This window comes from Tympanuchus pallidicinctus, unplaced genomic scaffold (assembly GCF_026119805.1).
Source record: "Tympanuchus pallidicinctus isolate F22 unplaced genomic scaffold, pur_lepc_1.0 scaffold3, whole genome shotgun sequence".
In the NCBI taxonomy this organism is placed as follows: Eukaryota; Metazoa; Chordata; class Aves; order Galliformes; family Phasianidae; genus Tympanuchus; species Tympanuchus pallidicinctus.
In genome coordinates this window covers 24,580,214-24,604,068 of record NW_026294747.1, presented here as the reverse complement: position 1 = coordinate 24,604,068, position 23,855 = coordinate 24,580,214, and the positions used below count along the sequence as shown (strand labels likewise).

The 23,855-nt window shown below is 40.3% G+C and overlaps 1 protein-coding gene across 3 annotated transcripts; it reads left to right on the top strand.

The window, feature by feature from the left end:
* Positions 1 to 1,253: 1,253 nt before the first annotated feature.
* EHD4 (EH domain containing 4) lies at positions 1,254 to 23,855 on the top strand. 3 transcript variants are annotated; one of them, XM_052694425.1, is made up of 6 exons: positions 1,254 to 1,559; positions 7,886 to 8,062; positions 10,689 to 10,786; positions 15,402 to 15,814; positions 17,990 to 18,154; positions 20,695 to 23,855. In XM_052694425.1, the coding sequence occupies exons 1-6, from the start codon at positions 1,321 to 1,323 to the stop codon at positions 21,229 to 21,231; spliced, it is 1,629 nt and encodes a 542-aa protein (XP_052550385.1). In that variant the 5' UTR covers positions 1,254 to 1,320; the 3' UTR covers positions 21,232 to 23,855. The 3 variants fall into 3 exon arrangements, with proteins under 3 accessions (XP_052550385.1, XP_052550386.1, XP_052550387.1); XM_052694426.1 differs by lacking the exon at positions 1,254 to 1,559 and adding an exon at positions 4,758 to 5,074; XM_052694427.1 differs by lacking the exon at positions 1,254 to 1,559 and adding an exon at positions 6,053 to 6,070.

Below are 23,855 nucleotides of genomic sequence, written 5' to 3'. Positions count from 1 at the left end.
GGGGCAAAGAGATAAGGCATCTGCAACCTAAGGAAGGGACAACTGGAATGAAATGCAGGGAACAGCGTGCACTGCAAAATCTGCACTGAGCCACCAATTCCAGAGGCAGCAGACAGCCCGAGGAAGAACCACAACTCCCTTGCCCTCTTTGATGCTCTGTTGCCTGAGTGCTGGCTGCTATCAAGGACGAGAAGGAAAGAGCTCTGGCCCCACATTCAGATATTTTTGCAGATGATAAATAATGAGAGCATTCAGAATTTGTAAGAGCATTTCACGGAATGAGGAAGCCAGGCAACGGGGCCCTTCGTGAAGCAGCATAAAATGTTTAGACTCAGCATGGAAATTGCAAAACATGTGTGCAGCCCTAAATAAAATGTGAAGCAAGGAAGCGAGGCTGAAGAGCGCTGGTACAGCTGGAAGCTGTTGTTTTAGAGAACAGCACAAGGAGGGTGGCAGGGAAAGGGCACAACTCAACCTGATGATGTGCTTGGGAAGGAGAGGGAGCACAGAGAGAGGGTAACAGTCCCTGTGGAAGTGAGAAGGAAAGAAGGTAAATAGCTAAAACTGTGGGTCAGTAGGCTCAATAAGGTGCTGGGCCTGCCAAAAGGAATTTAGATTATAGGGATATTGCAGAACAAACAATGATGTCAGATGGCAACACAAAGGAAGCACTTCCAACGTTCTGTTTAAACACAGATTCAGAGGAAAATCCCCACTTTTTTTTTCTTTTAACTGGGAAAACGAGCTTTTATTTATTTATTTTTAAGTGGAGAGAGAAAAGAAAGTATTCATTTTACGGATATCCTCCATGTCTTGGCATATTTATGTATTCTGTTAAAATCTATTCCAAAATGAGTGGAAAAAATGATCCTCCCGGATGGCTGAACGTGCTACCGAAACCTACGGTTGAACTGGACGGCAAAACACGAATGCCATCGGGGGAATTTCCTCCGCATTTAGGACAGCACCTAATGCGGCACCGGAGCGGCGGCGCTCGGTGACACAGAGAGCCGTCAGCAGGGAAACACGAAAGGCATCCAGACGGCTGAGCTGCTAGAAGAGCCGCCGGGTTTCATTGCGAGGGCCCTCAGCATCAGCTCCGCAGTGGAGAAAACCTTTAATTTGCTGGGGGCGGGTTTGTTGGGGCGGCTCGGTTAGGGCCATGTTGTAGGCTACAGCTACCTCCTCCCCCCCAGGCGCTCCCGGCCCTGGCACCGCCTCCCCGTCGGGCAGGGCCGTGCCGGGGGAGGGACGAGCGGAACGGCGCTGCGGGCAGAGCGGTGCGGTGCGGTGCGGTGCGGAGCGGCAGGAGGCGGCGGGATGTTCAGCTGGTTGGGGAAGCAGGGCGGCGGGCGGGAGCGAGGAGTCGGCGGCAGCGACGTGGTGCAGACGGTGACCGGAGGGCTGCGGGATCTCTACCTCCGCAAGCTGCTACCGCTGGAGGAGCACTACCGCTTCCATGAGTTCCACTCGCCCGCCCTGGAGGAGGCTGACTTCGAGAACAAGCCCATGGTGCTGCTGGTGGGGCAGTACAGCACCGGCAAGACCACTTTCATCCGGTAGGTGGCGGACCCTGGCCCGAGCCCCGCAAGTGGGAGCCGCCCCGGCCGAGCCCCGCTCGCCTCCTGCGGGCTTTGCCGCCCAAGCAGGTGCTGGCGAGGAGCTGGGCGGCGTAAGATGTCCCGTGCTGGGGATGGGGCTGCTGCCGGGCGTGCTCGGTGTTCTGTGGTTCTTCTCCCAACTTCCTGGTTAAGGAGGTTCTCTCGATTTCACGTCGTGCTGGCAGTAACCTCGTTGGGTACTTCCTGTTAACTTTTCTCAGAACTGGTTTGCGTTAAAAGGCATCAGTCATCAACGACCACGTAACCTTATCTCCACCTTTTCTTTCTCCTAAATTCAAGATGTAGTTGGTACTTTCGTAGTGTTTTTGTATCTTTTCCGTTCTTGTTGTGAAGTTTGCGGGGATTTTAGGAAGCTGCAGAGTGCCTGCGTTTATCTTGGTGTGTTTGTCTCATGTTTCATTTTAGTATCTAAAGATGGGCTGTGAGAAAGGAGGATACAGGCTCTTTAGCGGGATCTGTTGTGATAGGACAAGTGGAAATGGTTTCAAAATAAAAGAGGAGAGATTCAGCTAGAATATAAGGAGGAAGTTTTTTACAATAAGGGTGTTGAGGCACTGGAACAGGTTGCCCAGAGATGTTGTGGATGCCCCATCCTTGAAGACGCTCGAGGTCAGACTGGATGGGGCTCTGAGCACTCTGATCTGGTGTGGGTGCCCCTGTTCATTGCAGGGGAGTTGAACTAAATGGCCTTTTAGGGTCCCTTCCAACTCGAACAATGCTGTGACTCTATAAAGATCGTTTAGAACTCTGCAGAAGATGCTGAGAGGTCTTCGGGCGAAGATTTAACCTTCTGTAAAGGATAGAAATATGTCTCTTTCAGTTCTAAAGGTTACTGCCTGTAACACTGTTTCTCTTTGCAGCGTATGGCTCCCTCCTTCCTGCTCTGCAGAGCAGAGTTTGCCTTTGCTCACCTGTGCTATTTCAGATGTTTGCAAAGGCATTTGTGTTCCCTTCCTGCTTGGCAGCTGCATGGGAGCTCTGGGATGAGTGTGGCTCTCTGATGGGTACTGAACTCCTGTGGACACACAGAGCAGGTTTGCATTAAAAATAGAAGTGGGGCTGTCACTAAAAGAAGGGAAACTCAGTTTCAGGATCCCCAATGCTAGCTGAAAGGAAGTCTGTGTTTGTGACTTAGGTTTTCCTAACATTTCTTTAGACACCCTGATTCATTTTCACTGTTGCTTGTGCTCACGTGATAGCTGTGTTGGTGGTCTGGGTGTGTTTCCAGGTAAGCATTTCCAGAACAGATTGCCCAGAGAGTTGGTGGATGCTCCATCCCTGGAGACGCTCAAGGTCAGGCTGAACTGGGCTCTGAGCACCTGATCTAGCTGTGTGTGTCCCTGTGTCCCTGTTCTTTGCAGAGGATATTGGCTAGATGGTCTTTAAAGGTTCCTTCCAATTCAGTGATTCTGTGATAAATCATAGAACACCCCAATTTTTTCTACATGTGTGATGAGGGCATGGATAACCTGGAGATAGAACAGGCCAGAATACTGTGCACCTGAACATGTGCCACCTGCCAGCTGAATTGCTGGGTCATTTCATAGAATTTTTTTCCCTCTCCTGTAGCACTTTGCCTTGGATGAGAATTCGCATTCTTCCTTTATGGGCATTCAGAATTTCTGTCCTTTACAGGTGCCCATGTTAAGTACTGGGATTAAGTCAGTATGATGGTCCTCAAGGTTGTTCACAAGTGCTTTTGGTGCCATTGCTTTGTAAGTAACATGTTACCACTTTAACAGTAAAATACAGAGCAATGGGGCTAACTGGTATTAACATACTGTCTGGATGAAGAAGGAAACTTCATTTCCAAACATTTTACCCTAATTTCCCACAGCAGTGTAGTCATCTCTGCTGGGGTAGGAGGTCTGGACATAGTTGAACCTTCTGGTAAATGTCAACTGAACTTGACTGACATAAAGGTTTCAAATCAAAATTTCAAATCAAAGGTTTTCTCATACTTCTTATTAAAATCTGTGACTGAATGGAAGAAGCAATTTCTTTTACTGTGTTGTGCCTTTCTTTTTCCCCACCTACCCCTTTCATCCCATCCCTATTCAGGTAAATCACAGTGTGGTTTCGTTCTTCACGGGATGCTGGAGATCTCAGGAATTGACCACTGAGACCCTGTCAGTGACAAAGCAGTTGTTAGTTCTCTGCAGGCTGACCTCAACACCAGCACATTCCCAGGGGGCAGATAAGCATTCATTACATCAGGGTTTGCCATGGAATAGATAACACCTGTAGATAGCAACTGGCTGCAGCAGGATAGAGAAACAATTTTCAATAGCAGCAATTTATAATGATAGTATAGAGATTATGTTACAGCGATTGATATTCAAAGTCCAGTTCAGAGGGTGATTTTTCATGGGAAAAATGCCATAACCTCTGAAGATTGTTATAATTCAGGGTTAGTTTTCTTCAGAAGGAAGTTAAGACCTCATCTCATTTTTCCTTTTATTGTTGCCAGTAGCCTTTTGGCAAGCAAGCGTTACTTTAAATCTTAACTAAAGCAACTTTTTGCTTCATCTTTCTTCATCTTATAATCAGAAGGACACGCTTGGTCTATTTCCATGTTTGCTATCACATTCATATGTGAATCCACAAATCTGTTCTGCTGGTGATTATTCATTTCAGTTTTAGTCATTGCGTTTACCCAGCACAGTGTAATCTGATTTGGAAATTATCGTGAGAACTGTACATTTTCATGGCTCAGACACATCCACCCAGTTCCTTCCACCAAATCTTCATGGAAAACACTGTGCAATGTGCAATGACCATGTATCCCAGGAGATGGAAAAACAATCACGGTCAGCCCCTCTTGTTTTTATCCTTGATGCTGCTGATATGCTTTGCACTAGGAACAATGTAGTGAAACCAGGAGGTAGAAGACTCCTGGTTTCACTGAGTAAGATGTATTATTATAACACCATTTTAGTCAGGTATCTGACAGTGCTGACAACTCAAACAGCAATACCCAGGCCCAAGTGGTAATGCTTGTCTGATTGTTTTTTTAATAGGGTGGGAGGATGTCTGAGTGCCAAGTGCTTATCTCTGTAAGCTACTTGGCACTGTACCTATGCAGCTTCTGGAATGCTCTCAACTTCCCATGACTGCTTCAGAGTGGCAAAAGGAGGGACAGGAGAAGAGAATGGTTGTGTACCAGAGACAGGGGTCGTCTATGCAAGTCTGTAGTCACTGAGCTTTTACTTTCCTTCCCACCATGCATTGAACTTCCAGGGTGATACATTTAACTTATTAACATCTTCTCTTTGAGATGTGTGAGAGACTGAGTGTTGGGTTTTTCTTTCTCACTTACTTTCTTGCTTTTTTTTTTTTTTTCTATTGCTTTCTTTCTCTTGCATTCTTCCATGCACTTACTGTGACTGTGATGAGGAAAACCAGAAGTGAATTCCTCAGCTTGCCAGCTGATGATCTTACTGTGCTCAAAGGTATTTATGCAGAGATGAAGATGGTAAACTTTCTTCTATTTACTTCAGCCAGAGCTGAATTCTGAGAAAGCTCCCTATCCTAGCAGTAGTATCTGGTGTGCAGTTCAGTGTATGGCAAGAATGGGCAGCATCATTTTTTTGTTGGAGTTGACAGGGAGAGGCCTTTATTTCTTTGTTATTCAAACAGAATGAAAGCAAAAAGGAGAATGCTTCTGAACTAAAGCAGGGGAGATTTAGATTAGATTTTGGGGAAATTTTTCACTCAGAGGGCAATGAGGTGCTGACACAGGCTGCTTAGGGAGCTGTAGGAGCCGGGAGGCATGCAAGTGCAGGTTGGCTGGGGCCCTGGACAGCCTCATCTGGTGGGTGGCAGCTCTGTCCACAGCAGGGGACCAGATGATCTTTAATGTCCCTTCCAACTCATTCTATGATTCCATGATTGTATGAATTCTTCTACTGCAGCAAACATTTCCTGCTGGTTTTATGTTCTTAAAAACAAAACAAAACAAAAAACAACTGTGGGGGATTTGTGGTATCATGTAGAATGGAGGAGAGCAGCCCTGTGAAAAGAGGCTCAGTTGGTCTTTCTATACATCACACTGCATCCTTGCCCACTGCTCATCTGTTCAACTAGCCTGTGTTTTTTTGTTAGCGTGGCTGAACTGAAGCGTGAAGACTTTAGATGATTATCAGCATCCGCCACTGTGAGTAATCATTGCTATCTCTGGAACCTTGTGAACTGGTTTCCCGGAGTTTGGCTATAGATCTGGCCAAGGGATGTAGACAAATGGTTATTAGAGCAGCAGAAAGGTTATAGCCCAGGTGAAAACAAAAGGAGAAGAGCAAGTTCCTCGAGTCAACAGGATGTCTGCTGTTTGATCCAGACTGTCTTTGGAGCGCTTGCTATTTTTAAGCATTCTTCCTGTGAATCTTTTTGAACTCCCTCTGGTGAAAATTCCTGAAGAGGGCATGTGGTCACGGATACTAAAAATCCAGGTAGTTTCCTGTGCTAAAATCACACGCGATACAAAGGCATTTGCAGCTTTTTAGCTTATAGAACGCTGCTCTTCCCTTTTGTGTGGCTGAGTGAAAGCAATATTTTCATAATGAGAGGAAGTGTGATATAGTTTGTACCGCCAGCACTCAAGATCTTGGGGGTTTATTTTAGGCTGTCCTGATTCTGGATGTGCATCTGTGAGCCAGCGCCTTAATGGAAAATACCTGCCCTGCAAAGTGCTTGCTGTCTGCTAAAGAGCTGTGCCAGGCATAGCACTGGCTGCTGGGTGGGACCCGTATTTAGAAGGAGCTCCTGCCTTCCTGCATTGTCACCACTTCAAGTCTGGTTTCTAAAGCAGCATCTTTGAAGTCAGCATGGAAGTATTGCAGCTCCATAGCACTTTGTTCATATTTGTTCTATGTCTCAAATACGCAGCTAATTTGAATTTACACTATTTTTTAAAGTACTGAGCTGAAAAAAATGCATGTTGAAAATCCTAAAAGGTGCATGATGCTGCCAACTCTTTGCAAAGTTTGCAAGTGTTGCGCATGCTGGCAACCTCATGAGCAAGATATTAGTCATGTAAAAGAAGACCACCACTGAAGGTTCATCATCAATGCCTGCCGGTTTCATGAGCTTTTCTGGTTGAGAGCAGTGATCCTATTAACATGGAGGTGTCCTAGCCTGCATATGGATCCCCTACACAGATGTAATAGAATCATCAAATCATTAAAGTTTTCAAGGATTCTTAAAGGCCATCTAGACCAAATCCCTTGCAATCAGCAGAGACACCTACATCTAGATCATGTTGCCCAGGGCCCGGTCCAACTTCTGTTGAGTGTTTCCAGGGATGGGGCATCCACCTCCTCTCTGGGCAACCTGTTCCAGTGCCTCAACACCCTTATTGTAAAAGACTTCTTTCTTATATCTCATCTGAATCTCCCCTCTTTTATTTTGAAACCATTTCGCCTTGTCCTATCACAACAGACCTGCTAAAGAGTCTGTCCCCTTCAAGATGTGGTTCCTTGTGATTCTGTGGGATCTGGGACTTCTTTTGTGTGCAATTGATTCAGTATGATGTTTTTCACTGCTGCTCCGGGAGCTTCTTGTCAAGTCTCGATTTGCTGTATCAGACCTGACCCACTGTCTACATGCAATCTGTGTCTGTGAGCAGATTGCTCACAAGGGGTGCAAGATGGTTTCTATCCAGCGTTGCTTGATCTCATGCCTCTAGTATGGTTGTTACCTTTAATCCTGAAGTTATACGTGTCTAACTTATTTAACAACAGTTTTCTAATATACAGACCAGAATAAAAGCCCTTTCTTCACTCCCAAATAAAAGTAGGTATATGTTTCCTAACTGTGTTGTCTCTACCTGTGTAAAGGTGAGTTGAAGTTAGTAAAAATCCTGTGTTGCGACAGAGTTCATTGAACGGTTAGATCTGTCAGCAAGCTGATGCTGCTCATGTTCTGTGTTTCAAACCACTCCCTTTCAGTACTAGAAACTCTTGTAAGGGTTGAAAACTTGGGCAAAAGAAAGTGATATCTTTTAGCGCAAGCTACAGTACTATGATCTCTGATAGAAATATCCATCTACTCATAAAAGAAACTGGAATTTGATCTTTTTAACTTTTCCTAGCTAATACGAACATTGAAATGAAGATAAAAATGCAATTTTATGGTTCTGTTGTGTTTACTAAATTTATGATTCTGTTGTGTATATCCTTAGGAATTTTCAAGGACATTGTAGTTATTGACTTTAGTCTTATTGCTCAGTCATTCATTCTGTTACTTTATATATTCTCCATCAATAGATACCTGCTGGAACAAGACTTCCCAGGCATGCGGATTGGTCCAGAACCTACCACGGATTCTTTCATTGCTGTGATGTATGGAGAATCAGAAGGAAGTGTTCCAGGAAATGCCCTGGTTGTTGATCCTAAGAAGCCATTCCGTAAGCTCAGCCGGTTTGGAAATGCTTTCCTAAACAGGTGAGATCTGATTGTTTGCTATCTTTGGATTTTAAGTCTCAATTTCTACTTAATTCTACTTTCAAGCATCAATATTGCTTGCCAAGTCTTTTTTGCTGTATTCGTTTTGAGCAGTATGAAATAAATGTTCAAATAGGAGCACTAGCTTAGAGCTGTCTTGGTTTTAAGACACTGTGCCAGCTGGAACTCAGGAATAGTTTGAACACAAATTCCTCTGCTCGATAAAACTAATAGATAAGTACTATTATTTAATACTACAGTTATAGTACTTATAATAGATGATAGACAAATGCTATTGTTTAAAAACTACCATCCAAAATACAGAAAGATCTACTTCCTTTGATACTGTCTTGTTCCTCTAAACTGATCACATACACTGGAGATTTTTCAGAAACTCTTTAAAGTTGTGAATTGTAGGGATATCTGTAAAAAGACCTGTGAGAAAGTGATTTATTTTGATGGCTGGAACAGATGAAGCTGGTTTTCAGGCACTGCAGTAGACTAGAGTAATAGCAATATGTTCTAGATGCTTGCTGTGTATTTACAAAAGTTGTTCGGGGGCTGTGAATGTTGCAATAGGTAGCTTAACTCACCATCTAAATATTTCCATTTGGAAGTTATTAATAACTTTGTCCGTAGTGTGTGAGTAATCACCATGTTTTCTTCCTGTGTTTGATGTGGTTTGACATGGAGGTCTACTTTTGTGAGCTAATTAATCTAAATTGGTTCTCTCTTAACAATAATCTTTCCTGTTTGGCTGATAAACACTGGCATATGTGTTAAAAGTTTATCATGTACAGTTTTATCTTTTGCTGTGCATATTCATAGAAGAAAGTTTATGGCTGCTCGTGGTCAGCTTGGCTATCAGTTTTCTGAGAGATAATATCAGCTGTGGGAAGCTGCAATCAGCTTCAATTTTAAATATTGTCTTTGGGATCCCTTTTCTGTGAGATGACTAGCTAAGTTCTGTCCTTCCTCATCATTGTGCACTGGGTTATCTATGAAAACAGCTGATATAATCCTACTGTGAATGGTGTTTTTCACCATAAATAAGTATTTACACTGAATGTTTAATAATGCTACATCTTTGTTTGAATGAAAGGGTTTTGTTTTTGTTTTTGTTGTTTTTTGTTTGTTTTTTTTTTGTAAACCATCCGTTTAGCTCGTGGTGTCAGGTTCTGAATCATATGCAAACGTAGGTTTTTTACTGGCTAAAGGGATGTACATTATCTAGCTAAATTATTTAAGTACTTTCGGTGACTGTGATATTGTTGTACTGCAATGCTGTAAGCAACCTTATCTTCCTCATCATTCACATTAGCTCCTTTGTCTTTGTTTTGCAGCTGAGATGTAGTTGCCTCTTTCCCCAGCTCCACCCTCAGTCTGCTGCTCTGATCGTATTGCTGGTTATTCAAAACTGGCATCTCATTTCTTTCCTACTTAGTTGAAAATGCCCTACACTTCATTATAGTATCTTCAGTAACCCCCACTGTTCTTACTTTGCTTTCTCATGGCAGCTTTTTATTTGACTGTCCAGTTTGTCTTATGTGGTAGAGTGCAAGCTTTGCAGAGGCTGGATTACACTGTGCAACTGTCAGTATAGTCTTCAACCACTGCCCCATAAGAAGATTAAACTCTTATGCAAATCTCTTAAAAGCAGTTCATGATGAAGGGAGGTAAAGTTTCTTGTTTTTTTTTAATCATGAGTTATTCCAGAAGCATCAGAATAATTTGAGTCTTACATGTGAGGTGTTCTGAACCTGAGGGAGATGTAACTCTCAGAGGCTGTGTGAGTTCTTATTTTTCATAATACCACCACTGAATTTGTGTCCCGTCACATACATAGGAGATTATTACTCTAAGCACATTGTCTGTAATTTAAACTTTCAGTTCTGATAGTATGGAAGCTTTTTCTCTTTAAATAGTATTTATATATATATATATATATATATATATATATATATGTATATATACATATATGTATATATGTATATGTATATATGTATATATATAATTATATTTTATATTTTATATAATATATTTTAAATAGTATCGTTTTAATAGTATTTCTCTTTTTAAGATAAATACTATTTATTTACATTCCTCTGCAAAAGCCATCCCAGAAGGTTGGTAAGGTAGAAGCAGTCGCCATTCAGCCACTGCCAGAGCAAATGAGGGCTGACTTGGCAGTAATTTAACCATATTGTCTGCGTGGCTTTCCATCTACTTTCTTTCTCTTTTGGCTATTTGAATTTAAGCAAAAATCAAAGAACATGAGTCGTCATTTCTTATATATGCCCATCTGGATCCTAGCAAAATGTTTGTTTTATACAGTGTGATGATTTTTGGTTTTCTGAATGTTACATGGATGGCCCATGTTTTCATCTCTTTGTTTTGTTTAGTTTAGTTTTGAAAGTGTGGTGACAAATATAGGAGTAAAGGGGTTCACTAAGGACTTCAAAAACTTTTTCCCCCTTTCCCCTTCTCTGCTTTTCGCCTTTCATTTTTGTTTAATATCATTTAAGTCTTCCTAAAAGCTAGTACATAAAAGAGAGTTCTCAAGGTACAATTTATATATAAGCTAGAGTTCTTTGGTAATATTTATTTCTCTCCACCTTCCTGCCAGATTCCTGTGTTCTCAGTTGCCTAACCAGGTGTTGAAGAGTATCAGCATCATTGACAGCCCAGGTATCCTCTCTGGAGAGAAACAGCGCATAAGCAGAGGTGAGTTGCAGGAGCTGAAAATAACTGAGCACACTTGCTACCGAAGATGGTCTTTTAATACTCGATTCTGCTTTGCTGCTTTGGAATCCAGTTTTCTTTATATTCCTCCTTCTTCATTTCTTAATTTAAGAGGAAGTAATGCTTGGCACTATTCAAGTATCTGCTGCCACTTCAATAACAGTATGGAAGTGAACGTGAAATATTCAGAAAATGGAAGCATCATTATTATCAGCCATTGAAAAAGTGAGTGAGTGAATGAGTGACAAAATTTAATGCTGTCAGGGATTGCCAAGGAAGCACCAGACTTGATGTGTGCATGGAATAAGGTTGTTTTGTTTGAGGGTCAATTTCTGAACAATATGATATGTACCTTAATGGCCTAATTGGCCTGCCCTTTGATGCAGTAGATTTTCACATAGGCAGTGCTTGGTCATAAGTTTAAGCCCTTCTTATCTATTTACAGGGTTTTAATTTGACTAGTTATATTTAATCAAGATGTTTTTCAATGTGTTAGGGATTTTCTCAAATACATAACTTGGGATAATTCTTCAATAAAAAATGTGATTCTGCTGGATGCTGTTTAAATTTAGCCAGCATGGTTGTATCATAAATGAGGTTTGGCAGTCAGCATTCCTGGTGTATCTGCACCTTGCTTTATGGAGCTATTACATATGCACTTATTGCATGCTGTTTTGTTTAGGCAACGTTGTGCTTGCTTGTGTTTGAAATATTTTGTAGTCAGATATGTTTCCTTTATATGACTTCCAAATTGCTTATGCAGATCTGGTACTAGTGGTTTTGTGGAGTGCAAATTTGACTTATCCTGTGATGCTGCACTGCATGGCCTGTCTGAACTGCTTCTAGAATGACTTCAACATATGCTAAATAAGCCTAGTTTAGCACATTTTGAAGTTTGAGTTGTTTAGATTTCCTTCTTAAATCAAGGAATACAAATAAAAGCAGATTCTACAGGATATTTTCTGTTGTCCTTAAATATGCCTCTATCAGACAAAATTCTGTTCCTAACTGAAGTAAGGCGACAGCTTGTGCTCTTTGCTGTTGGAACTGCCATTTCCTTTCTGAAGGAATTTGGTTACAAGACTTAACCATGGGTACTCTTTTATTTGCTTGCCAGGAAAGCTCTAAACGTACCTGGAGATTCTTTAGCAGAATTTCTTTTCTGACAGCTTCAGACTTTTGTATTTTGAAATTTTACAGGGTTTTAATTTTTGCTTGCTTGTTTCTTTTTTTTAGTCTTCATCATCTTTTTATTTCTTTTTAAGGTCGTTTTGCTAATGAAACTTGATGCTATTTTCTAAAGGATATATATATATATATATATATATATATATATATATATATTTATAAAATGAGACTTTTCATAATCCAACAATGGAATGTGACATGAAATAACACCTCTGAAGTATCATTATTAGTTGCTTTCTATCCTGTACATGATTGGTGCTTATTCACATCTGAGTTTTTCAGTTAGGTTTCTAGAGGAGTAATTATAGAATCGTTTCAGTTGGAAGAGACTTTTAAAGGCCATCTAGCCATCCTCCCCTGCAATGAACAAGGACACCTACAGCTAGATCAGTGTGTTCAGAGCCCCTCCAGCCTCACCTTGAGTGTCTCCAAGGAAGGAACACCCAGGAAGTTTAGCTTATTTTTTTTCTGGCTGTGTTTTAGCATGTTTGATGGAAGAGTAAAAACCATTCTTAGGTTACAGGACCTCAACTTCACTCTTTTCATCAACAAGCACATATCAACTTTTAATTTCAAAATACAGAAAAAAGTGAAGGGACTGCAGAAATATGGGTGGTGCATTGCTTTCCAGCTTGTTATATTTATAGCCCTGGAAAGATGACAAAGTGGCCAGGGATGAATTGCTTTTTGAAAAGCTGATTGCATTCTGAAGGATCAAAAATGTGCAGTGGGGACAATATTCAAAGCTGTGTTTTTTTTTCTAATGCACCTTTCCTGCTCCCGTTGTCAGAAGGAATATTTGCCCGAAGCTTCCTGCCTGTCAGTTCACTGTCTGTGTAAGTGACTCGATGAGAAAGTGCAGATGTGTGCTGGCATTGTCCCATCAGACAATGGCTGTCCCTGTGCTGCTGCCGCCCCGTGAGTGCGCGAGGAGGTTCTGCAGCATCACTGGGGACAAAAGCTGATTTCAGACACAAACGTGGTACAGTCTGCAATATTTGGAAGGAACAATGAGTGTAAGGAAAGGAGAAAGATGAAGCAACGGCTGCCAGGGTGTGGGGAGGAACTGCTTTGAGAAAGGGAGGAGAATTTGATTCATGGCTGCTACAATGGTTGTCCTCAGCAGGATTAAAGTAATTACTCAGAAAATGTGATGGCTTTTCCTCTTGTAGTGTTCCGGGACCACGCCTTGATGATTTTACTGCAAATGCCATTGAATGCATGGTGACAGAAAAGGAAACGTACATTTTTCTATCTGGGAAGCTAACTGGTACCAAAACCTAAGGCAAAAGTTTAAAGAAGCATGGGGAAAGAGCTCATCACAAAATGCAGGACATTGCTTACCTTGCATGTTTTAGAAACAGAATTATTAGATACTCATAATTTTCTCAGTTCTGTGTTGTTTCTGAAAATGTAGTTGGATATTAGGAAAGGTGATGCAAAGAACTGTGTCAAGCTTTCCCTGCAGTGATGCACTGTAATCCTTGGGATCTTGCTGCCAACAGGAACGCAGGTTTTCATTGGCATAACTGGAAACTCACTCCAGGACAGAGTTAACAAAAGAAAAAAAAAAAGAAATTGCATTTTTTGTGTGGGACTAAGCTGCGTTTGAAATACTGGGCAAGTTTATGTGCATGCCTGTCTCATAACAAGAAAAGAGCAGTAGACTTTTTTCTGGCAAGAGCTGTTCCTATCCAGGTCCAGAATTTGTGTGTTTGCAGGCTTATTTTTATGGCAATTGCTCCAACACTCTGCCTACCCCAGCTTCATGAAGTAAGTGGATATTTTCTCCAAACATGAAGGCTCTTCACTGCAGCATTCATCCATGAGTTACCTGTGTGCTGCTGCTGCAGTAACACCAGCCCCAGGGCTGGAAGAACTGGATGCTCTGCCTGTCCCTGTTGGCAGAGGTTGGGTGCCACCCATTAGATTCTCCCTGATTGTTTCCTGAATTGGAGAAACTCTGGGAGATGGTGTTAGGGCAATCCAGAAATCATTTACTTTGGTCTCCAAAGGAGAAGTCTATCATTCGTCTTAATCTTTGTTGATGACTGGCACAGCAAATTGACCCCACTTGTACTGCATGATTGCATAGCTATGGGCCTCGTGACTGTTGCGCGTAGGGCTGGTACTTTGCCCTGGGCCAGTAATACACAAGAGTTACATGTTCATTGCTCTCATCAGTGTTTGCAGAGCTGGTCAGCTCGCACCATATATCTCCCAACTTTTTCATCTCATCCACATAATTCTGTTTTGTTCTCTGTGTCCTTGCTGAACATGTCATGGTCACCTTATCCTGGTGCCTCTGCTGGAGGCACTGGCTCCATCCCACCTGATGCTCAGGATGAGCTGAAGTGTTCTGCAGCGCAGCTCCCTTCCATCCCTTAGCTGGATATGAGGGTGACTTGTGGCTTTACAATATGCACTTGCAAGTAGATGTAACTTCTGAGATACCCTCAGTCTGGATATAGTAGTTGACAGTAGTCTTTGGGACAAACTTTTGAAGAAGTAGCAACAATAGAGCAGCAAAAGGCTGAGAAGCATCTACACTTCTTTCTGAGAGGAAGTGCTGGGCTGGAATGTCAGTTCCTGGTCAGAGTTTGCTGTTCCTTACTCAAACAAGATGAGTCACATGCATACCCAGCCCAGTGCCATATCATCTGTGGTGAGAGCAGATAGAATTTGTCACTTCCAAATTAAAGAGTTCCTGAATGCTTTTTGATGTCTGCATTAAGCTTTCATCTGCATTTATAAAAGCATTCAGACAGGCGCTACAAGCTGTCTTTCCTTCAGAACATCAGTTTCAGATGGTCAGAAAGGTCACTACTGATTTGTGTTCTGTAACCTGTCACATCCTCAAAGCCATCAGCACATCACTTGTAAGTTGGATTTCAGAGTTTGCTGTGGCAGAAATAACAGCAAGTGTTGCAATGTAAAGCGATAGGAGCTTGGAAATGGTTTTTAAATCCAAAAATTTTTGATTGTTGACTTAGGCTGAAGTGCTGCATTAGCACTTGTTAGTACAGATAGACGGTGCCTCCAGAGTGGCTGGCATTAACAGTGAGAGGAGATCCTGTGATAAGAGCCCCACTAAGCTGCTCAACTCACTCCATGATGAAATCAGAACCTCTGGAAGGAGGCAAACGTGAGTGTATGCTGGTAATTAACAGCAGCATGGAAGATTGTAGTGTGGGCGATGGATGGAAAGGCTGAGGAAGATCAGAAGGGCAGCAGTATTAACAAAAGGTGGTAACAGTGAAATCTGTCTAAAGAAATGTAGGATACAGTTGTTTTGACCTCACTGTCAATTCTTTCCTAGTTGGTCCACCTCCTCTTTTTTTCCTTATTCTACACCCTACCCTACATTCTCTTTGAGCAGGAAAACTGTAATAGTGTATTCTCTCCTCAGGCTATGACTTCTGCCAAGTCCTCCAGTGGTTTGCTGAGAGGGTTGACCGCATCATTCTCCTTTTTGATGCCCATAAGCTGGATATATCTGATGAGTTTTCAGAGGCCATAAAAGCATTCCGGGGCCAGGATGACAAGATTAGGGTCGTGCTTAATAAGGCTGACCAGGTGGACACACAGCAGCTGATGAGGGTCTACGGAGCACTCATGTGGTCCCTAGGAAAGGTGATCAACACTCCAGAGGTGCTGCGGGTCTACATTGGCTCCTTCTGGGCCCAACCTCTCCGAAACACAGAGAATCGAAGGCTGTTTGAAGCAGAGGCACAGGATCTTTTCCAGGATATCCAGAGTCTCCCTCAGAAGGCTGCCGTGCGGAAGCTCAACGATCTCATTAAGAGAGCAAGACTTGCAAAGGTAAAGATGTTAGCTAAATTAACTGAGGATTTTTTTTTTCAGTATACCCTTTCTCATCCTTCCCAGTCTTTCTCTACCCAGTAAAGAATCAATAAATTGATTGAATGGTCTGTTTTTTCAAGAAAGAAGATGCAGAAGTAAATAGGAGGAAATAAGGACTTGTATTGGGAAGCCTCCCTAACTTTAAAGCTGATCATTACAATCAGATCATTTCTAGGCATTTCTATGAACATAAAATAAAAATAATAAAGGTGAATTCAAAACACAGCGCCTATGGGGCACGCATATCAGCTCAAGAAGGAGAATAAGCTATATATTTTTAGGATAGCAGCAGTGTAATTCTTCCGGTGTCATCTTTCTGCCTTGCGCTCTGAACTTTGATTATTTAAATTATTTAATTATTGATTCAAACATCTTTGCAGCATTGCATGTTATTTTGGACTCTATTTCCATACGACTCTGTTCTTAAGCCCTTCTTAAACACGTTCAGTAACCCAAAACAAGTGCAAACTGTTAATTTCCTGTCAAATTTGGGTATTAGACAATTTTTTTTTTTTTTTTTTTTTTTTAAAGTCCTGTGACTCACTCACTTTCCCATTCTGATGAGAATTCTTCTTATCTTTAAGAAACATACATGCCTGTTGGCACACACCAGCAAAACTGTTACTGCTTGTCAACTGCAGACATAATATTTATTAAAAAAAAAAAAAAATTCAGAAAAGTATTTTAGGCATAAGATCCGTAATACTGCCTAATATTATTTATAAGTTGTCGTGGAAATATCCCTGCTTAATCGATTGTCATTCTAGAGAATATTCACGTCTCCTCTACTAAAAAATGCCATTGTTTTATGTAAAAGCCATTACTTCTTTATGCTGCTTTTTTTTCCTATTCTGTAGGAACTTGAGTATATCTGCAATTAAAATAAATGTATTCCTTTTAGATAGAAAGTGGTGTTGGATGCACATCATCTACACAATCTATTTTTGCATAGCTGTTGTTTTGTTAAGCCAAATATGCCTTTAAGTTTGAATTTAAGACATGCAAACAAAAACTGGTTACGCTATTTTATTTTATAAGCAAATATTTTTTTTTTCCAGATTCTAGTAGGATTCTAAATGAATGTAGTAAAAGAATGGAACCATCCTTTTCCCTGCATAAGTTATGTGCAAGGGTTATACAGAATACTGTAAAACATGTTCTGCTGTGGTTTGGTAGGCGTTAATTATACTCACTGCCATATAGGCATCCTCATGTTTTTCTACTGATGCTTTTTTGTAGTAGCCTATCTTCCCCCACTATTGTCCTGGACCATATTGCTCACTGCCTGGCCACACAGATTGTTCTATTGGTGAAAGGTGATGGGAGGGCAGCAAGTGGAAGAAATGTATCACTTGGGGAAGAGTGGATGGAGGATCAGTGTGTGGGATGGATGCTGGTTTATCTTGATCCCAGCAGATCGGAAACTCAAAGAATTCTGCAAGTATCCAAGTGGTTTAGGACTTGTTATCCTAAATCAATGTCTTTACTTATATGATAGAATCGTTTTACTTTTCTTCCTGACACTTTGCACGGCAACCAAGGCATGCTATTACTATAGCATACTGACTGCTCTGTCATCCGTTTGTGGCTACATATATAGACTGTATGTGCTCGCTTTTCTCTGAGTAAATAGGTAGTAATACAGTGTCACTTCAATTAGATAGGCAAGCCACTTAACGTACTGGGGTTACTCCAACCATTACCAATTGCTTCTCACAATAATTGGCAAGACAAGTAAATAGTGTTACAGCTCTCCACTGATGACATGGATGGACCATCCAGCTGGTGCTGTCTGTACAATCCATGAATGTAGCGTCAGAATAATATCTCTATAAAGTGCTGTGCAATACTCCTTCTTAAACTGCACTCAATTTTCTTTTCCTCAAGTGTACATCTTTTTTTAAAAGCAGTTGATTTCATTTTTCCCTTAAATGGAATGCTTACAGCAGCAAAATCTATTTGACAGCTCTTTCTCTAATTGTGAGGTTCCACAAACAACTGTTGATAATGTTGCCCTTGAGATATTTTAGGGAGTATATTCTTTGTTCTTACTTTTGTGACCTGGGTGAAGAACACTAATGTTGTTAAGCTTAGATAAGCAGTAGTATTGATTTCAACTTTGCTTCTTCTTAGGTACATGCTTATATCATCAGCTATCTGAAAAAAGAAATGCCCTCTATGTTTGGAAAAGAGAACAAGAAGAAGGAGCTGATCAGCAGGTTACCTGAGATCTATAGCCAACTGCAAAGAGAATATCATATCTCAGCAGGGGACTTCCCTGAAGTCAGGAAAATGCAGGTAAAATGATAGTTTGCACTTACTGAAATCATATTAATTTTCCAACAAGATTGCCAAATTAAAGAAGATAGGACAGAGTGTCTCAGCACGATAGTTTGGAGCCTTCAGGCAAAAAGCAAAGGAGTAACAGAAATGGCAATCAGTTACTCATATTAGAATGACATGGAAGCAGCACAAAATGAAAATGACTGATAATTTCCTTATCGTGTCCATTTGTAGATACAAGACTGTAGAAATTGCTTTAAGGAATGAGAACTGACCTTTTAGCCAATATTTTGTCTGTTGTGGCAGAAAATACTAAACATTTCTGAAGATGCTGCAGATAAATTTGGGGTGTCCTAAATATGGGTATTCTACTGCTTTTGTATTGCTAACAGATATTTGGAAGATATAACAGATAGGGGAAGATACCTGTAGTCACACATTATTCATGTTCACCTTCTTCTGTTCTTGCACTTACTGATACTGTTTGCCAGTAACAAAGGAATTGTATTATGTGAAAAGCGTGCCTTAAAAGCTTTTCTTTTTTTCCCCTCTCCTTTTGAGATTGTATAATTATGTGAATAAGAAAGATAGAAGTTCTTAGTTTATACTTGTATTGTTAATTTTTAAGTATGTACTCTTTTTTTTTTTTTTTTTTCTTTAACTCTGCATAGACTTTTGGCCACTTCCTTTAGAGAAGGACAGCTGTTGTGTTATCAGTGCTTTTCCATTTATTATCCAAACTTCAGTTCACAATCCATTGATCTCAGATCATTGACATCTTATATGATATTTTAATTAGAAGATAACTAATCTTCCAAGCTGATGAACTTGAGATGAGGAGTTAGTCACAGCTGTGATGACGAATGTTTTTCAGATGGGCATTTATATAGAACTCCCAATTTATGTGGGATATTTAAACACTAAACATATAGAGTGATGGCTGATTATTTTAATCTGTCTATAGGGATGTGCAAGTTTCTTCCATGAATTAAAAGATTTAACTTAGGAATCAATTGTGTGAGACAGTAACCTGTAGATTTAGCACAAGATTTTCTCAGGCAAGATTGCTGAGAAAGGATTTAATGATGTTAGGTTTTAGAGGGAGTTTTGCAAGGGACAAGTTGAGCTTTTCTCTTCTTCCCTTTGCCACTTTTGTTCATGATAGGAAATAAGAAATATTACTTCTCAGTTGGGGTACTGAAAGAATTTGCACACAACTTTATCATATTAATAGTGTATATCACTAAATTTCAGCAGCAGATGGCAGCAAATGTATACGTGAAAGACCATGTCTGTACTGAGGAAAAAACTGTGAGAAAATAGATAGCAGATTTGACCTTTGCTTTCTAAGATGTATCGTACATAATAAATCTAAACTGCTCAGTTGCCACAAGTCAGGTGACTGTGCATAAATATTCACCTGGTTATGCATAAAATTCTGCTTATGATTGTGCATAAAATTCATCTGATTTCAACCTGATCATTGTTGGTTGGAAATTTTTCCTTTGAGAAATCCCAACTTCTTTGTGCACAGGTGAAGTAACTTCTCTGTGCTTCAGGTTTCTATGTTTATGTAGATGTGTAGATGAGTAGAGGAGTAGATGTGTAGAGGAGTAGCTTTAACATCATCTGTTTAAGCAGTTTAATGCCATTCTGGTTTGGTTAGTTTTTTTTAGTGTTGTGGGTTTTTCTGTGTGTGTTTGTGTATAGGTATGTTTCACCAAATCACAGAATGGCCCAGATTGGAAGTGACCTCAAGGATCACGAATCTCCAAACCCCCTGCCACAGGCAGGGCCACCAACTTCCCATTTTATACTAGACCAGGTTTCCAATGTACCTCTCTTTCTGGATAGTCTTCTGCATGTAGAAAAATGAAAAATATATTTTTAAATTTTTCTACGGTCTGACATAGGACTTGCTTGGACTTGTGTTGAAATAGGGCATCTCACCCAGTTAAAAATCTCACTGGGGTTAGTAGGAGTTTATGTAGAAGATGGAAACTCAGCAGGAGGAACGAAATGACTTCATGACTTATGGCAGCTCTTTAAAAAAAACTGCTGCTGTTAACTCAACTCAACCTAACTTTTCTTTATCGATAAAGGATATTGCTTCATGACCTACCCACAAAAAAGAAGTTTAATCTATAAAATCAGAGCAGTCCTGCAAACTCCTGGATTTATTTTTAACCTTAAGCACTTGCAGTAGGGCTAGGAGGACTAAGGCCCTACATACATACTTACAAGGGAGTATGCAAGTAGGGCTTTAGCCCTGCATACTCCCTTGGAAGTATGCTAGTAGAGAAGAAAATCATCAAATGAAAAGTTGTTAGGTAACATTGTCAAATGCTCGTTTCTTAAGCACTGCCATTTTGAAAATCAGGTTGTAAATGCAGTGTTTGCTTTGCTTCTCTTTCAAGACAAATTCCAGTTTCAGTTATGGAAACTACTTCAAAAAGTTACAAGTTATTTTAACTTGAAATCCATTCCCTACATTTTCATTGTATCGAAAGCTTTTCTAACTACTGTCACCAAAACCTTTTTTATATCATTGACAGGAGCAATTGGAGATGTGTGACTTCACTAAATTTCACTCTTTGAAACCAAAGCTAATTGAAGCTGTGGATAACATGCTGGCCAACAAGATTGCCTCCCTGATGAGCCTGATCACCCAGGAAGAGAGCAATATGCCCACAGAGATGGTACATGGTGGGGCATTTGATGGCACCATGGCAGGACCTTTTGGCCAGGGATATGGAGAAGGTGCAAAGGAAGGAGCTGATGAAGATGAGTGGGTTGTTGCTAAAGATAAACCTGCTTATGATGAGATTTTCTACACTCTATCACCAATCAATGGCAAAATATCTGGGATCAATGCAAAGAAAGAGATGGTGACTTCCAAACTGCCCAACAGCGTTTTGGGTAAGATCTGGAAGCTTGCAGACTGTGATGGTGATGGAATGTTGGATGAGGAGGAGTTTGCATTAGCAAAACATCTCATCAAGATTAAACTGGATGGATATGAACTGCCTGGCACGCTACCTCCCCACCTGGTGCCACCATCTCACAGGAAACCATTGCAGACAGCAGAGTGAAAAATACTAGGGGAAGGATGAGGATTTTGGATATATTTCAACAAAGGTTTTGAAACTACCAATGTTTTAAATTAGGCTTAGATATTTAAACCCTCATAACACATTTCATGCACATTACTGAAATCAGAAGCAGGGAAATGTTTGTGTATTAGTCCCTGCTGACCATCACTGAGAAATGCTTATCCACAAGTGCCTTGTATAAATCTATCATAATGTGTGATGGTAAGGTGATGCTGCTTCCATATCTTGCTGCCTCTACAACCATAAAGCAGTGAAAAAAATCCCATTTATTGAATAGCTGACCTTCACCAAATGTAAACACTTAAGCAACCACAAGTTTCCCCAAACTATTTATTTTAGTTAGTGCAAGGAAGCTCTAAATGTTACATTCACCTGCCCATACAAACATTTTCTATGCTAAAAGCATACTTCAGATGTTGAATGTTAGCATCTTTTTTGATATATCTTATTTGAATTGGGAGTACAGTAAAAGAGTAGTTGTGGCAGGAGTCTTTTAAGAAGTGCTCAGAATATGACCAGGCTTGTTTATGAGCAGACTGGTTTTAAAACTTCAGTACTTAGAGCTATAAAGTACAAAATATATTTCAATCTGTCATCACTGTGTCTTATCTGAATATCTGCTTCTTCAGATTTGTACAGCACTATATACTCAGTATTATTGTTGAAAGAACAGAATCTCCTTTCTTCTTTGCCTTCAGAGTGTCTTTTGAGGTTTCAGTTTAGCTGCACTACAGACAAATTCCTGAATGTTTCAAAGTGAGAGCAGAATGCTTTCATAAGTTTGAAAAAACATAAACTGGTTTTCATTGAAATAAAGCTTCAGATTCTGTTCAGAAAGAAAAGGTGCATCATTCAAAGTCAGCATCTTCAAAGTACCTTGAATTGTCTCAGAAGATTTTCATGGGTATTTAGTTCCTATTTACAGGTAATGATACAGATATCTGTATATATTATTTTATATGCTTTTTTTATTTTTTTAGGGAAGTTTTTCTCTTTATCTTTTGCCAACACATAGCTGACAACCACCAAAGAGAGACTGGATTGATATGGTGGCAGATTTGAGAGATGGAGCCATTAACAGGGATCTTTACATTAATTGAAATAAAGTTATAGACTGTCCTCTCCAAATATTATTCCTTTATTGTAAACAATCCACAAAAGGAATAGATGCTTAGTAAACATTCATTTTTCTAACAACGCAATCAAAATGTTGAACATACTGATTTTTATCACTACTTTAAAAGAAGTTAAGTTTCTGGCCCTGTGAACTTTAGTCTTTTGGGGAGGGCCAGTTCTTTTTTGAAGTCACACTTAGCAGTCAGGTTAGGTCTATGACTGGGAGCAAGAACTGACTTGTACTCCACCATCTGTAGTATGAAATGCCTGCATATCTAAGGTACTGTAACTTCAAGCACTTTTTCTTTGAGTCTCAGTAAGGGTTAGCAATAGTGCCTTCTGAGGTAGAACAAGCCAAAAAGTGTTTTAGCATCCTTGCAGCAGTATTGGGGAGGAAATTAGTTTGAGTGTTGTGTCCAAGTTAAGACTTCCGTTTGATCTGTAGGTGATTTAAGAAAAGCCTCAGCTTTTTCTTTAAATCATACATTTGTAAATTGTCAGTCAGGTTTCATACTTTGAATCTTTCCAGACCTCCTATCTTCCTGCATTTTTTCTATAATGATGTGAAACTACCGTGAAATTTGTGACTGCACTACTATGTGAAAAAAATAAAGCTATTTTTAGTGATGGAAAATCACCTTTATCTTGCCAGGCATCCAGCCCTGTGTCAAAGATATTCTGGCATAGTTGATCATTCTTGTGGACTTGCTCTCTTTCATATGTCTTAGTTTTGTTCTCTTATCATTCAACTATACCATCTTTATTTCTGTTAGACCTATGTTAGAAGCCAAGATAGCCTTTGTGCATCTCCATTCTCTTCCATATAGCTGTGAAATTTAACTGTGAACCTACTGTATTTCTGCAGAGTAACCCAACCCATTTTCTTTCTAACTTATTTTTGATTGAACACAAGGTATCATATAGACATTGCAAGGGTGTTAAAAGTCAGGCTGCACCAGTAGTGATGTGTGTAGTGTCTGTAGTCAGTGACAAATTTGTGCAATAATGACTAAATAGATCAGCATTGCAAGGACGGTTACCAAGAAAAATAAAGAAAGCTTGCATATTGTGACCACTGTAGAGTGTGAAAAACTGAAGAAAGTTATTGATCTTCCAACTCTGTCTTGCCTCGCTCTTCTGCTGAACAGGATTCCAGGGTGGACCTGTGAATTCTCACTACATGTAGCTTCCAATGCATTAGAGTGGTGTTGATCCCATGCTAGTAGAAATATCCTCCTGCAGTGAAGGGAGAGGGGCAAAATAGTTTCTCAGTGATTTATTTATTTTTTCTAGTTTTATTGGTAGTAAAATGGACAACACAGGCTTTTATTCAGGCTCCATGAGAATGTGCTAATTTGGACTAGAGGAGACAAATTGAAATGTGTCATTTTGATAAGTTAAAATACTTTGCTTAGATACAGTTGAAATGGTTGGCTCTTTTCCTGCAAGACTTGAAGGGGAAGGGGAATGAACGAAGCATATATAAT